The following is a 17,239-nucleotide window of genomic DNA, read 5'->3' on the forward strand; positions in this document are numbered from 1 at the left end:
TAAACTCTTTTCATTCTTTTTTCTTTATTCTGCTCTGTGGTAGTTATTTCCACTATTTTATCTTCTAGGTCACTTATCTGTTCTTCTGCCTCAGTTATTCTGCTATTGATTCCTTCTAGAGAATTTTTAATTTCATTTATTGTGTTGTTCATTATTGTTTGCTCTTTAGTTCTTCTAGGTCCTTGTTAAACGTTTCTTGTATTTTCTCCATTCTATTTCCAAGATTTTGGATCTTTACTATCATTACTCTGAATTCTTTTTCAGGTAGACTGCCTATTTCCTCTTCACTTGTTTGGCCTGGTGGTTTTTTACCTTGCTCCTTCATCTACTGTGTATTTCTCTGTCTTCTCATTTTGCTTAACTTACTGTGTTTGGGGTCTCCTTTTCACAGGCTACAGGTTCGTGGTTCCCATTGTTTTTGGTGTCTCCCCGCAGTGGGTAAGGTTGGTTCTGTGGGTTGTGTAGGCCTTCTGGTGGAGGGGACTGGTGCCTGTGTTCTGGTGGATGAGGCTGGATCTTGTCCTTATGGTGGGCAGGACCATGCTTGGTGGTGAGTTTTGGGGTGTGTGTGAACTTATTATGATTTTAGGCAGCCTCTCTGCTAATGGGTGGGGTTGTGTTTCTGTCTTGCTAGTTGTTTGGCATGGGGTGTCCAGCACTGGAGCTTGCTGGTTGTTGAGTGGAGCTGGGTCTTAGCATTGAGATGGAGATCTCTGGGAGTGCTTTTGCCGACTGAGAGCTCTATTACGTGGGGCTGGGAGGTCTCTGGTGGTCCGATGTCCTGAACTTGGCTCTCCCACCTCAGAGGCTCAGGCCTGACACCCAGCTAGAGCACCAAGACCTTGACAGCCACACAGCTTTTAGGAAGTCTAGGTCTTCTGCCAGTGTTGAGTAGGTGTTCTGTAGGAGCTGTTCCACATGTAGATGTATTTTTGATGTATTTGTGGGGAGGAAGGTGATGATCTCCACGTATTACTCCTCCACCATCTTGAAGGTCCTCTTGGCATGCATTTGAGGTTCATTAGTTGTAAAATGTATCAGTAGTTTGCTTCTTTTTATTATAGAATAGTATTCCATTGTATGGTTGTACCACATTGTGCTTATCTATTCACTCATTGATCAACATTTGGATTGTTCCCAGTTTTCGGCTATTACGAATAATGCTGCTATTTAACATTTATATACACAACTTTGTGTGGAATTGGTGGGTCATATGATACAGATGTGTTTAACTCTAAGAAGCTGCTAAACTGTTTTTCCAAAGTGATTGTAACATTTTAAATACCCACGAAGCAATGTATGACAGTTCCAATTTCTCCACATCATCACCAACACTTGGTGTTATTAGTCTTTCCAATACAGTTCTTCTAGTGGTTGTGCAATAGTATATCATTGTAGTTTTAATTTGCATTTCCCTGATGGCTACTGATATTGAGCATCTTTTAATGTGCTTTTTAGCCACTGACATACCTTTTGGTGAAGGTATTTTAATTGGGTTTTCTTTTTATTATGTCATATGTAAGAGTTCTTTTATGTAGCCTAGATATAAGACCTTTATCATATATATAATTTGCAAGTACTTTCAGTCCTTTTTATTTGTCTTCATTTTTTATGGTGTCACTTAAAAAGCAAAAGTTTTAAATTTTGTAGTCTATTTAAAAATTTGGTGTCTTATTTAAGAAATCTTTACTTAACCCAAGGTCACAAATATTTTCTCCTATGTTTTATTCTAGAAGATGTATGATTTTAGGTTTTACATTTAGGTCTGTGATACATTCTGAGTTAATTTTTTTGTATGGTGTGAGGCAAGGATCACATTAATTTTTTACATATGAATATCCAACTGTTTCAGCACCATCTGTTGAAAAGACTATCCTTTCCCCCATTGGATTGCTTTGGTAACTTTCTTTTTTTTTTTTGCGGTACGCGGGCTTCTCACTGTTGTGGCCTCTCCCATTGAGGAGCACAGGCTCCAGACGCGCAGGCTCCAGACGCGCAGGCTCAGCGGCCATGGCTCACGGGCCCAGCCACTCCGCGGCATGTGGGATCCTCCCAGACCGGGGCACGAACCCGTGTCCCCTGCATCGGCAGGCGGATTCTCAACCACTGCGCCACGAGGGAAGCCCCCTTTGGTAACTTTCTTAAAAGTCAACAGATCATAAATATAAGGACTAAATTCTGGAATGTGGACTTTCCCAGACTTCAAGATTTAAAGTCATATCGGCAGCTCCCCAGCACTGGGCAGCAGGAAGCTTATCCTGCCTACTGATGAAGCAACAAGTTTCAGGCTTCCTAACTGACATTTACAGGGTGCCTTCAAGTAGTGAGTGTCATGTGAGGATCTAGAAAGCATGATGAACAAAACAAACACAAAACCAGAGACAGAAAGAAATTGACTATTAGAAAATGGCACTATTTTGCAGCTAAGCCTCTAGAGCCCACAAGCCACAACTACTGAGCCCACGTGCCACAGCTACTGAAGCCCGCATGCCTAGAGCCTGTGCTCTGCAACATGAGAAGCCACGACAATGAGAAGCCCACGCACTGCAATGAAGAGTAGCCCCCGCTTGCCACAACTAGAGAAAGCCCACGCACAGCAACAAAGACCCAACACAGCCAAAAAATAAATTAATTAATTAATTTTTTTTAAAAAAAGAGTATTTCTCAAGTGCAGGGAGGATTCTTTATATGAAGTGTATGTGCATACAGTCTGCAAGTTAGGAAAGTTTCTTAAACGCTATGCTTTATTTCTCCATTTGTAAACTGCAGCTACTAATAGGGTTATTAAAAATTACATGGGTTAATACATATTAAGTGCTTAGAAGATGATCTGGGACATAATGATTGCTCGAATAAATAACAGCTATTATTATTAAGCATGCACTTTCATGTACATGATGGTGAGCTTTCTACTGAGAAACTTGGCTTAAAACAGCAGCATAAGGGAAATAGTTATGAGACATTGGAATAGATAGTCAAAGAAACTGACAACACTACTCTAAATCTACTTTAAAAAAAACAAAACAAGTAAGGCCTTCTGTGGTGGCACAGTGGTTAAGAATCCGCCTGCCAATGCAGGGGACACGGGTTTGAGCCCTGGCTCGGGAAGATCCCACAGGCAACAGAGCAACTAAGCCCGTGCACCACAACTACTGAGCCTGCCCTCTAGAGCCCATGAGCCACAACTACTGAGCCCTTGTGCCACAAGTACTGAGGCCCACGCGCCTAGAGCCCATGCTCCACAACAAGAGAAGCTACCCCAATGAGAAGTCCACGCACCGCAATGAAGAGTAGTCCCTGCTTGCTGCAACCAGAGAAAGCCTGCGCGCAGCAACAAAGACCCAACGTAGCCAAAAATAAATAAATTATATATACATATATTACTTTAAAAAAAAAAGAAAACAAGTAAGAAAGATCCCTCTCTGTCTGAGGGAAGGATGGAATAAATGCTTCTTTAAGTGAAAAAAGTAATATGTATTCATTGTAAAATGAACAAACAAACAAATCAAACACTACAAAGATGTAGAAACTCCCAGTACTCTTACCCAATTTGGCATTTACCATTTAAGACTTTTTCCCATTTATATATTATGCATTTTCCCACCTGTGTGGTGGTTTTTTTTAACAAAAATGGGATCATACCATCCAAAAAAAAAAAAAAAAACATGGAATGCTTCATGAATTTGTGTGTCATCCTTGCACGGGGCCATGCTAATCTCTGTATAGTTCCAATTTTTGTATATGTGCTGCTGAAGTAAGCACTGGACTTTCTATTCTGTTATATCTGCTAACTTTAAACTATGGCTATCCCCAGTCATGTTGGACTTTTATGTCAAGAGACCAGCAGGCAAGGAAAGGAGTCACTATCCTAGTGGCATATAACTGATCCTGCTCATGAGGAGGAGATAGGGCTGCTTTTACACCAGGAGGGCTATTATGGGCTGAATTTTTGTGTCCCACCAAAATTCATATGCTGAATCCCTTAGAGTCTATTACCTAGGAAACCCAAACAATGACCACTATTTTTTTTTTTTTTTTTTTTTTTTTTTTTTGACCACTATGTTTTTAACAATAGGACCATATCACAGAGCTTCAGAAGCAGGTTGTCTGATTTTCAAGAGAGCCACCATTTCAGCCAAGAAGTTATTCCATTTCAAGAAGAACACAGCTGTGGAGGTAGAAAGAAGACAGCATTTCACTCACACACACACACACAAGAATGTGGCATTGCATGGAGAAAAGGCATTGTACATTTTCCACTTTGAAGAGGGCTAGGTGTGAGTATCAGGTTTCAGAATAATGCAGGAAGCCAAGAATTTGTACAAACTAAAAGTACAACAAAAGGCAGCTGTGGGATTGTGGTTGGTTTAGAAGTAGTGCTCACAACTGTGGAGCAAACAAAACTACCCAAGTTGACCCAAGAAGAGCATGGTGTGGTGAATTCCAAGACGTGACGGACACTGCAAAGTTAGGATTCTAATGTGTCTAAAATTTGCTCTGTATAGTTCTAGAATGTCAATTAATTATTGAAGACTACTTCTCAAACTTTAACATGCATATAAATCGCCTGAGAATTTTGTGAAAATGCAGATTACAGTTCAGTAAATCTGGAATGGGACTGGAGATTCTGCAGTTCTAACAAGATCTCAAGTGATGTTGCTGGTGTTAGATCACACTTTGAGTAGCAAGTACCTAGGATATTCTGGTAGAATTAGTCTGGCACTGGGGTTGATTCATTCATTTGCCTAATTGATATCTGTATCCTTGTTTGAGCAAGAATTTTGAGACAGCTAAAATATTCAGATGTACATAGCAATCCCTAGAGCAACCACTAGAAAAATAAGGCAAAGAACTACAGCTAAAAAGCCAATACATAAATTAAAATGGAATTAATTCTAAGAATTATTCAATTAACCTAAGAGACTGGAGGAAAATAGGAACAGATGAACAGAAAGTAGATGTGATAAATAGAAAACAACAACAAATAGTAAACTAAACCCAACTATTCAGTGATTACATTAAATAGAAATGGATCAAACTTACTAATTAAAATACAGAGACTGTCAGACTGGGTAAAAAAGCAAGTCTCAACTGCATTCTGTCTAAAAGAAGCATTTAAAAAATAAAGACACATACAGGTTGAAGGTAAAAGGATGGAAAAATATATCAAGCAAACAGCTGGAGAGTTATATTAGTATCAGATAAAGTAGATTTGAAGACAAAGCATATTACCAGAATAAAGAGGGACATTTCATAAGGATAAGGTGTCAAATAATCAGGAAGACATAAAATCATGAATGTATATTCACCTAGTAACCAAGCCTCAAAATAATATGAATGAAAAACAGACATATTTAAAGGGAGAAATAGAGCCACGGTCAGAATTGGAGATTTTCATATCCTTTTCTCAGCAATTGATAGAACTAGACAAAAAAAAGTCAAAAATTAATTCGCTATGGACCATAGACCTAAACATAAAAGCTGAAAGAAACTATAAAGCTTTTATTATAAAACATAGAAAAACATCTTTGTGATTGGGGGGTAGGCAAAATTTTCTTAGAGAGGATATGGAAAGTAATAACCAAAAAAATGTTTTAATGATAGAGTTCATCAAAATTTAAAACATCTGCTCAGCAGAAGACACTATTAAGAAAATGAACATGCAAGGCACAAACTGGTAGAATATTCACAGTACACATATCTGACAAAGGACTTGTATCTAAAATATATAAGAACTTCCTACAACTCAATATTTTTTAAAAAAACAACAGAAAACTATAATAATGGACAAAATGTTTCAACAGATAATTCACAAAGAAAGATACAGGAATGATCAATGATCACATGAAAAAGTGCTCAAGGTTACTTGTTATCAGGAAAATGATGCAGATGAAAACCACAATGAGATACAACTACACATCACCAGAGTGGATAAAATTTTAGACTGACAACACCAAACGCTGGCAAGAATGTGATATGAGAACTCTTGTGGTTTTTTTTTTTTTTTTGCGATACCCGGGCCTCTCACCGTTGTGGCCTCTCCCGTTGCGGAGCACAGGCTCCTGACGCGCAGGCTCAGCGGCCATGGCTCACGGGCCCAGCCGCTCTGCGGACCGGTGCATGAACCCGTGTCCCCTGCATCGGCAGGCGGACTCTCAACCACTGCGCCACCAGGGAAGCCCTATTGTGCTTTTTTTTTTTTTTAATTAGGGTATAATTGCTTTACAATGGTGTGTTAGTTTCTGCTTTATAACAAAGTGAATCAGTTATACATATACATATGTTTCCTTATGTCTTCCCTCTTGCGTCTCCCTCCCTCCCACCCTCCTATCCCACCCCTCCAGGCGGTCACAAAGCACCGAGCTGATATCCCTGTGCTATGCGGCTGCTTCCCACTAGCTATCTACCTTACATTTGGTAGTGTATATATGTCCATGCCTCTCTCTCGTGAAAAAGAATTTTCTAATACTCTAGAGCTCTGCAAATATGGAGTAGGTCGTTTGGGAATGTAGTGGGCTCTTCATCATTAGAGGAAATCAAGCTGAAACTGAAAAGCCATGCATCACTGTGGTGCAGAAGAAGATCTACAATGGGAGACAGAGTTGGACTAGATTATTTGGGGAAGCATAATCATGATACAATTCTGTGTAACATACCTAGAAGCTTAGCCAAAATGTTCAAGGACTATTAACGTCCACTGATTCCTGTGTGGACATTCACCAAGAGAGAATGATAACAAAAAAATAAAATAACATAACATAAAATAGATGTTGTTTAAGAGTACAAACTTGTGACAAGTAGTAAATAACCCAGTGATCTAATGCACAGTTCAGTGAATATAGACAGCAATATTGTACCATAATTATGTAATAAATATCACAACAGCAATCATATTGCAATATGTAAATGTATCAAAGTAACACATTGTACACCTTAAATTTACATGTTTTATGTCAAATATATTCAAGACTGAAAAAAAAGCAAAAAGCACTGCTTTTAGTTATCTAAGAGAACTAGATTTCCAGAAGCTGTGACCCACTGTGGATTTTTGGAGACAGTCCTCTATCTTCATAAAACATCAGATTCAAACTATTAGGAACATATCAGCATTTCCAGATCACAAAATTACCTTGGAGACCTCCCCAAGGTATCTGTCCATGTCCAGTGTCCTTTTGTCCTTAAAAGCCCAGCTAGATTCTACATCACTTAAGAAGCATTTCACGACCCCTGTTCTATCAACATGCATGTCCTTTTGGATGTTCTGGCCTCTCCTGAATCCTTCTGCTTCCCCTCCCTGACAGGTTGTGTGCCCATTTAAGCCTGGGCCATGGGTCACCCCTGTTCCTCATGCGAATTCTCACACCCATATACTGGGTGATCAACAAGTGTTTTGGTGGATGGATGGATGGATATTCAGACACAGACAAATAGATTGATGGAGGGATGGAGGGATGGATGGATGGATGGATGGATGGAGGGAGGGATGGAGGGATGGAGGGATGGATGCACAAACGGACAAGACAGGTGGCTGGACAGACAGATGAATGGAAAGCCCTGGAGCTAGCATTGCTCATGAGAAAAGAGATCTTGGGAACAACAGGAGTATGTTTTCCGTGAAAATGATCTGGAGAAACAGAGTGAGTATTCACAACTAATGATTTCCCTAGTACCTAGCACAAAGTGGGAGAACACAGAGCAAACTTAAAGTCACTTTTCTGGCCAAGTTTAATGAGATGAACTGCCATATAGGACACAGAACCACTAAAATGAATATGTTATGTATCTTGTCTCTGATTGAATGCATTAAATAATCAGAATCTTCACTTTAAACATTGTAAATTTGATATTCTATGACCCCAAAGTAATTTATAATTTTATTTCTCCTTTTTCTTGGAAACAAATAGAGACTGTAGACTTTCACAATGGTTTTTCAATCACTCAGCCAGACTGGAACTCCAGACCAGATGCCCTGGACCTACATGAGACAAAGGATGTTGAGTTTGGATCACTGAGTATTTTATTTAGTTGAAAGACGAGACAGACCATGGAAAGTGCCAACCAGACAGCCTCTGTGACAGAGTTCATTCTCCTGGGCCTCTCAGCCCACCCAAGGCTGGAGAAAACGTTCTTTGTGCTCATCCTGCTCATGTACCTGGTGACCCTGCTGGGCAACGGGGTCCTCATCCTGGTGACCATCCTGGACTCCTGCCTACACAAGCCCATGTACTTCTTCCTGAGGAACCTCTCCTTCCTGGACATCTGCTACACAGCCTCCTCAGTCCCCCTCATCCTTGACAACTTCCTGACCCACAGGAAAACCATCCCCTTCTCAGCATGTGCTGTGCAGATGTTCCTCTCCTTTGCCATGGGGGCCACGGAGTGTGTGCTTCTGGGCATGATGGCGTTTGATCGCCATATGGCCATCTGCAACCCCCTGAGGTACCCTGAGGTCATGAGCAAGGCTGCCTATGCACCCATGGCTGCCAGCTCCTGGGCAGCTGGAAGCACCACTGTCATGATGCAGACATCCCTAGCAATGCAACTACCCTTCTGTGGGGACAATGTCATCAACCACTTCACCTGTGAGATCCTGGCTGTCCTGAAGTTGGCCTGTGCTGACATCTCCATCAATATAATCAGTATGGTGTTGGCCAATGTGATCTTCCTGGGCATCCCAGTTCTGTTCATCTTTTTCTCCTACGTGTTCATCATCGCTACCATTTTGAAGATCCCCTCAGCTGAGAGGAGGAAAAAGACCTTCTGCATCTGCTCTGCCCACCAAACAGCTGTAGTCATCTTCTATAGGACCATCCTCTTCATGTATGGGAAGCCTAAATCCAAGGACCCCCTGGGAGGCAGACAAACAGGACCTTGCAGACAAGCTCACCTCCCTCTTCTATGGAGTGGTGACCCCCTTGCTCAACCCCATCATCTACAGCCTGAGGAATAAGGAGGCGAAGGCCGCTGTGAGGAACCTGGTAACTCGGAAACGCTTCACCCAGTGATGCTGGAGGGGTCCTGATGGTTCCTGTTCCCTGGTTTCTCTTACCTGAGGGTCTCAGAGGATAAGATGAAGGCCTAACTTCATGCAAGTTTACGTAGGTAAATCTAATTACACGGAATCTCATTACACCCAAGAGCTTTGTGTGAACAGAAAGCATTTAATATGAATTTTCCCCTCATTCTATAGGCAATTCTACAAAAGTATATTTCTGTTGATCAAGCCTTACAGTTCTCTATATCTGTGATGCATACTAAACAAATTGATAACAAGGAAAAGTAACCCTTCAAGATTTATTGCTTAACTCATGAAAAGCTCAAGTCTGTAGGGCCATAATTCAATTACTCCTTGGCTCGCCCTTTGAACATATTTGAAAGGGTTCTTATTTTTATGTCACCTATGTCAACTCTTCCTACTCCATTATTAAATAACAGTAATATTTTTATCCTTATCCTCATTGCCTCTTTCTCCTTATTGTCATTTAAATTATTAAAACTGTTTCTTGAATCATTCTCTCCCTGTGTCTTCAAAATTAACCTCTTTCTCTTGTCCTTAACCAAGTCCCCCACCAGAAAATCATTTATATCTTTGGAGCAGAGAGGAGAGTAAGGTGTGGCAAAACTGATGCAAAGGTCAAACAAAGGTTCAGGCCTTTTTTCTTTTCCCTTTTTTGAAAATGTTATTCATCCCTGGGTTCTTTCCCTAGATATCCTTGGCCTCCAAGGGTCATCAGAGTAATGTCAAAACTGAGAGGTACCGAGGAGAATCAAATGAATTCTATTAACCACCTGACCTGGCTTGACTGAGTGTGCAGCCAAGGGGTGACCATTGCTTGCTTTTCTACCTAAGAAACCCCAAAGCCACATGGTAGTCAGAGGGAGAGGAGGTGATGCTCAGAGGGAGGAGGAGACATCTAAGAATCACCTACATGACTGGTGAGGAATTCCAAGGCAGCTCCCTAGAGTAATTAATCTAGACATCTAGTTAAAGAATGAGCAGAATAGAAAACCTCTGACAGTTGATATCAATTTTTAATCCAATAGAGAGGAAACTAACAATCGAAACAATCAGCCTTTGCTGAAAAAGAGTTATTGCAGGAAGATGGTGAAAGCATTAAAGAAAATTCTCAGTGGTTTTCTCAGCAGAATTCAAGAGGGTAGTGAATCAATAAAACAAGAGAAGTCTATAAAAAAAGAAGCTAGGAGAAAAGATAACTGGGAAATAAGAACTTTTTCTTAGGGGAAAGATTCCACTTACTGGATCAAATAAAATTCAGTAGAAAGTATTTAAAAGTAGATGGCACAATTTTTTAAAATGAACTTTAAAATTAAAAATAACTTAAATTCCTCTCCTAGACTTCAGAGAGAAAAACAAAGAGATTTAAGTTATTTGAGAAAAGATGAGAGGCATGGGAGATAGACCAGGGGGATCCATCATGAAAACATGAAGAGAAAACAGAGCAGACAAAAGACAAATAATAACTAAAGAGAAAAAAACACATTTCACTGAATAGAAGTTTTAGATATTTTGCTCATAAAATGTTCATCAATCACCAGATAAGAATTGTAGCAAAAGACACACCTACCTAGGATAACTATTCAAGGATAACTTTTGATGCCTATATACACCAAAATAGTTCTATAGACTTTTACACAGAAGAAAAGCATATTTCCTAAGAAGGAATGAGAATCTGACTGCCATTGGCCAGCTGTTCTGCAGCCCTAAATGTAGACATCAGTGGAACAAGGTTTACTAAGTTCTGAGGGAAATGGGCTGTGAGTCCCGAGTTCTACATACCCCTCATCATTGCACAGATACGAGGGTTAAAAAGACACTTGCTGTCATGTGTAAACACAGAAAGCACATACCCCTACAATCCCTTCCTGAAAAAAAATTTATTTAGAACATTCTCCCAACAAACAGTTAAAAATAAATAAATAAAAGGATGTGATGGATGTGCCATAGAAGAGACAGTGGAGAATGATGAAATGCATAAGACCAATGAAGTTTAGTCAATTCTTATACCAAATTTGCAAAGACAAATATATGAAGGAATTATTAGCAATCATGTCGAGGTAAACAGTGACAAGAAAGCAATGATGGAGCTCCAGTTACAATTCTAGATGACTTCATCAAGCTGGGAAATGGAGAAAGAGAAGCAAAGGCCACTGAAGGCTTCATCTTACAAAGGATATGGTGGTGGGAAGGGGTTCTTATAAATACAATCCATTGCATTGATACTGAAATGCAACAAAAGTCTTAACATGCTTGTTGAAAATTTACGAGTCAATACCAGTAGACAAGTATTAGAATTCTTTCTTTGAAAGAATCAGAGGATTATGAAAGAACAAAGAAAGTTCATCAAATGAAAAAACTTATTTATTGAACCTGAGTAGATTTAAATCATTGTACAGTAAACAAATAATACACATTACCCAGTGGGTTTTATTTTTTAGGAATTTCAAGGTTTCTAACATTAGGAACATTAGGAGATCAATTACTGCAACCATTTTGTTAACAGATTAAATAAGAAAAAGTAATCCCATCCACAAATGTTGAGAAGTCATTTGGTAAAATCTAGCATCTATTTCTGACTTTTTAAAGTAGTGGACTTGAATAGAAGAAACCATCCTTCAGCAAACAGCATACTTGATGGCAGAATACCAGTGACATGCCTACAATGCATGTCTGGATTAGGACCTCTGCTCTCGATGTCTGCATCATTCTAGCTAATTAAACCAGATCAGAAAAATAAATAAGGAACAAAATACAGAAAAGAAGAAAACTATTCAGTAAGTAAACAGATGTTGTTTACTGAGGAAAAAAGTTTAATCAACTGCAAAACTACTACAACTAGTAAGAAAGTACAGTAGGGGGGTTGTATATAATTCACACCAGTCACAACTTTAAAATACCTAGGGAAAATACATAAAGAAGTTTGAGTACATCATATATTTACAATGGTCATGCATTAACAGAAGATATTTTAAAAAGATGTTTTGGGCTTCCCTGGTGGCGCAGTGGTTGAGAGTCCACCTGCCGATACAGGGGACACAGGTTCGTGCCCCGGTCCAGGAGGATCCCACATGCCGCAGAGCGGCTGGGCCTGTGAGCCATGGCCGCTGGGCCTGCGCATCCAGAGCCTGTGCTCCACGGCGGGAGAGGCCACAACAGTGAGAGGCCCGCATACCGCAAAAAAAAAAAAAAAAAAAAAAAAGATGTTTTCATTTTGGAGGGAGGAAAAGCCCTGAATGTAAACTTCAGGGCAGTCTAGAGTATCCTCCAAGTACCCTCATTCAAAGCCTTTTTCCCCCTTTCTAACAGGTTGGGATGACCCATGCTCCATCCATTTTCCCATCCCTAGAGCAGGTCCATCCTATTTGTTGGGAAAAGGTCCAAGCCCTGGGCTTGGAGGCAAACACAAAGGCTCACTCATCAAAGGTTCTCAGAAGCAAAGAAAACCAGTCTTTACTCCAGCCCTTGTTTTGAAGATAACCAAAGAGTTTAAACCAGACCACTGACAAATGGAGTCTTTCAGAGCTCTGCGTACATGCAAATTAATTTCTACCTGATTACTACTGGTGACCATTTCTCTCAATTTAGGATGATCCTTAAAATCTTCAAGAGAGTATAGTATCTAATGAAGGTTATCACAAAATATGACCTAATCAAACATCACAGATGATCACAGACAACGTGTCTAGAACGTAATCACCCAAACTGCATTTAAGGAATCAGAGCATTTAAGGAATCAGAGCATTTCAGATGCCGGACAGGGAACGTGTCCCCTGTGGACACGACCAGGTGGGAAAAGACCAGGACCAGGTCCTGGTGGAAGGACCAGGTGGGAAAGCAGGAGCTAACTGCCTCTTCCTCCTCAGCTCCAGCCAACTGCTGCCAGGCGGGAATGCAGAAAGGGGGTGGGGAGGGAATGCAAAGAGCTGCTCCCTTTGCTGCAGGCTCCACATTTATGTCTGGTGTTTGCAGAGTTGAGTGCTTCCCGTAATTCTTCAACAGTATAAGTATTATGAGGACCAAACAAAATTTGTTCCTCAGCCATTTTTGGCTATGGGTTGCAATTTACGACCTCTGCTAGAAGCACATGTAAGTCACAGTATTGGAGTTCCTACGGATGCCGTCACAGAGGTTACTTACATCTTCACTGTGCATCTGTTGTTTGGGGAGGAAACTGCCCTCTCACTCTTATCATGTGATTCTAGTGGGGCTGCCAATTGTACTACACCAACGCTTGGCCACAGCAATCAGTCTAAGGGAAAGCATGTGACCTAGGTCAAACTAATCAGAACCATTCCCCATCATATTTCAACTGGAGCAAGAAGAAAGGGGTCCTGTATTAGCTTTCTATGCTGCATAGCAGATCACCACTTAGTAGCTTCAGACAATACACATTTATAATCCTGCCATTTCTGTGAGTTAGGAATTCAAGCAAGTCCTCTGCAAGGCTGCAGTCTAAGGTGTTGGCCAGGGCTCAGTTCTCATCTGGAGACTCAAATAGAAAAATGTGGATTAGGCTGCTGACAGCTCTCTTCCCTAGCACGTGAGAAAGTCTGCTAAAAATGAAGCCAGGAAAAGACAAGTAGAGATAAGAACCATATGAAGGGACAGAGAGTCCTAATGACATGGTGAGTCCCTAATTCCAGCTGTGCCTGAGACTGAATCCACCCTTGAACTTCTCAGTTGTATGAGCATTAAAGTTTGTATTGGGATTATGCTGGCTGGAGTAAGTTTTCTATCTAGAAACTTACAAAGTCCTGACAATTACAAAGCCCAAAGCAAAAGCATCTTTACATAGTCACCCTCTCTTGCTGACCACTGCATACTCCAACTGCAATCCTATATTTATCTTACATGGTAGATAATTCCCAATTGAGATACAAAAAACTGCAAACTAGTCTTGGTCAAATTCCAGGCTCTTTTTCAAATAAAACAGAAGGAATAAACTCTTTTCAGGCCTGCACTCCCCCTGAACATTGATGCCAAAATGCTAAAATACAAAAAATCAATAAAACAAATATAGTAATATACTTAGAAGATAATACACTGTGAGAAAGTTGCATTCATCCCAAAAAAGCATGGATAGGGTGAACATTAAAATTTTACCACATTAATAAATTAAAGAAGAAAAGCCAAATGATCATCTCAATAGATGTAGAAAGTGCTTGATAAAACTCCATGTCCTGGGACTTCCCTGGTGGCTCAGTGGTTAAGAATCCGCCTGCCAATGCAGGGGACACGGGTTCGAGGCCTGGCCCGGGAAGATCCCACATGCCTCAGAGCAACCAAGCCTGTGCACAACTACTGAGCCCATGCACCACAACTACTGAAGCCCTCGCGCCTACAGCCCATGCACCGCAACAAAGAGTAGCCCCTGCTCGCCACTCGCCACAACTAGAGAAAGCCCACGCACAGCAACCAAGACCTAACACGGCCAAAAATTAATTAATTAATTTTTAAAAAATTCAATGTCTTGACAATAACCACTCTACTCCAGCCAGACACCTCAGGAAAAAAAAACAACACCACCCTCACCCCACCAGCAAAGGCTGAGCAGACAGCCTAGACTTCCATTCTTACCAGGCTATGACAAGGCAACCCAACCAGTACCCTGTCAATGTGGTATCAGAGGAGGCTGGATAGGGAGGTGGGATGTTTATATCTGCTGGGCAGTAACAAGTCCCCACCCCAACCCACAGTGTCAGTGGAGACCACATGGGAAGCTCCTTCTCCTTCCCACTTGGGTGGTATCAGAGGGGGCCTAAAGAAGGGTCAGGACTTGTGCCTGTGCTAATGAGGCCACCCCTTCCCACAGTGTCAGTGGAGGTCATAGGAGTAGTATTAGGCACTCCTGCCTCTGCCAGGCAGAAGGGAATCAGCAGAGCCCTAGTAGGGAGCTGAAATTCCCACTCCCCACCCAGCAGTAAGGAGGATCCCCTCCTCCCAGGAATACAAGGTTGGTTCAATATTCAAAGATCAGTCAATGCATCTACCATATTTACAGGCTAAATAGGAATAAAATCACATGATTATATCAAGTGAAACAGAAGAAGCTTTTGAAAAAACAACACTCATTCATGATAAAAACTTTCAGCACTGAACTGGAAGCCCCAGCCAGTGAGGCAGGACAAGAAAAAAAGACTACAAGTCTAACGTTTTTGAAGGAAAAAAAGAAACTGTCATCATTCACAGATATTTTTATTACCTACTATATAGGAAATCTAAAACAATTTAGAGATATAAGTATTTAAAAGAGAGTTTAGCAAGGTTCCTAGACAAAATCAATGTTAAAAAAAAACCAATTGCATTTCTATATTCCAGCAGCAGATTATGAAATATTTTTAAAGATATCAAGAAATATAAATATAGATATTTATATATTAAGATATAAATGCCACCATACAGGGGTAAATCTAGTAAAACAGCTCCAAGACTTTTATGCACACAATTATAAATTATAAAATGTTTTGAATGATATTAAAGAGAGAAATACTTCTCATTCATGGGTAGGAAAATTCAGTATTATAGAGATGTTAATTCTCCCAAAATTGATCTCTATATATTCAGTGTAATCCCAAATTTTTAATCCCCAGAATTTAAGAAGCTGGTTCAATAATTTATATGAAAGAACAAAAGACCAAGAACAGGCATGAGGTATTAGAAGTACTGGAGGGGGGGAATAAAGGGGTTTACCCTACAAGAAATCAAAACATACAATAAAGCAATATTTATTAGGGCGGTGCAGCATTGACACAGGAATAGACGAACCAATGGAAAAGAGTAGAGATCCCAGAAGCAGATCCATTTATGTTGGGAGACTTGATATATGACAGAGATGGTACTGCAGACTGGTGGAGAAAGGATGGGCTATAAACACAACTAGGACAATTGGGAAGACATATGTGTACCAGGAGAAAAGTATAAAATATTTATAGCAGCATTCAGTTGGGAAGCAACCCAATTATCCATCAAAATAGAACATATAAATAAGCTGTGCTACGGTCATAGAATGGAATGTAGCAATACAAAGTAATGAATTCATCTACACTTATAAATATGAATGAATCTCGCAAACATAATATTGAATGAAGAAACAAGTCAAAAAGAACACCTATAAGTGATTTGATTTTTAGAGTTCAGAAAGAGGAAAACCTAAACTACATTGTTTAAAGATGCATCCATGGGTGATAAAATTCAAGAAAAGCAAGGAAATGATTATAACAAAAGTAAGGAGTGTGATTATCTCTGGGAGGAGAGAGAGAGAGAGGGCTGGGAGTGGGAAGGAATACCCAGGAAGATTTCAAGGTGCTGGCAATGTGGCAATGTTCTACTCCTTAAATTAGGTGGCAATTGCTTTATTATTCTTTAAATTTAAAATATGTGTTTTATATATGCATTTACATATATGTGCTATATTTCACATTTTAAATTATTTTAAATACCAAAAGTTTTAAATACTGCAATGAGATGTCACTTCTCAACTATCAGTTTGGCAAAGACCAAAAAGTCTCAAGACCAACATATTATGTTGACAGAGTATGAGAAGACAGACATTCTCATATACTGATAAGACCTTGTAAATTTGGCAATATCCATAAAAATTACAAATGTACATAAAACATATATTTTTACCACATGTGCTAAATTATAAATATGCAAGGATGTTTGTTGTAGCACTGATTGTAATAGCATAAGATTGGAAAGGACTGAAAAATCTAAATGTCCTTCAATATCAGACTGGTTAATTAAATGATTATCTATATTTACAATGGAATATATGCAGACATTTAAAAGAATGAAGCAGTACTACATATGTTTTCTTCAAGGTATATATCTCCAAGGTATATGCTAAGTGAGGAAAAGCAAGACAGTATGTATTTGTGCTAACTTTATTTTGGAGACACATTTAGCACAAATACACAATGTCTTACTATCTTGCCTTTCTTACTTAACAATATGCATAGAACACCACTGAAGAAAAAGCATACAAGAAATTGCTAATATTGTTTGCCTCGAGGGAGAAGAACTGGGTGACTGGAGACAGAGGCTTAATTTTATTATACCTCCTATACCTTATAAATTTTGTTCCAAGTACAAGTAATACCTACTAAATAACAGTGATGATAATGATGATGATGATGATGGTGATGATGGTGATATCAATAATGATAAAGAGAATTAGATGTACTGAGATTGAAATCCCAGCTCTGCTGTTCACAAGAT

At 39.8% G+C, this 17,239-nt stretch overlaps 1 protein-coding gene and 1 non-coding gene across 2 annotated transcripts; one reads left to right on the forward strand and one right to left on the reverse strand.

Moving 5' to 3' along the window:
• Nucleotides 1-3,659: 3,659 nt before the first annotated feature.
• Nucleotides 3,660-3,762, reverse strand: LOC116756234. The gene has a single exon (XR_004350601.1). It is a non-coding gene; the product is annotated as a U6 spliceosomal RNA (small nuclear RNA).
• A 4,282-nt stretch (nt 3,763-8,044) lies between these two features.
• LOC116755876 (olfactory receptor 13C7-like) lies at nt 8,045-9,005 on the forward strand. Its single transcript, XM_032635895.1, is given in 2 exon segments — nt 8,045-8,851; nt 8,853-9,005. Coding segments are annotated over 2 exon segments (960 nt in total).
• Nucleotides 9,006-17,239: the final 8,234 nt, after the last annotated feature.

Source organism: Phocoena sinus, chromosome 6 (genome assembly GCF_008692025.1).
Source record: "Phocoena sinus isolate mPhoSin1 chromosome 6, mPhoSin1.pri, whole genome shotgun sequence".
Classification (NCBI taxonomy): domain Eukaryota; kingdom Metazoa; phylum Chordata; class Mammalia; order Artiodactyla; family Phocoenidae; genus Phocoena; species Phocoena sinus.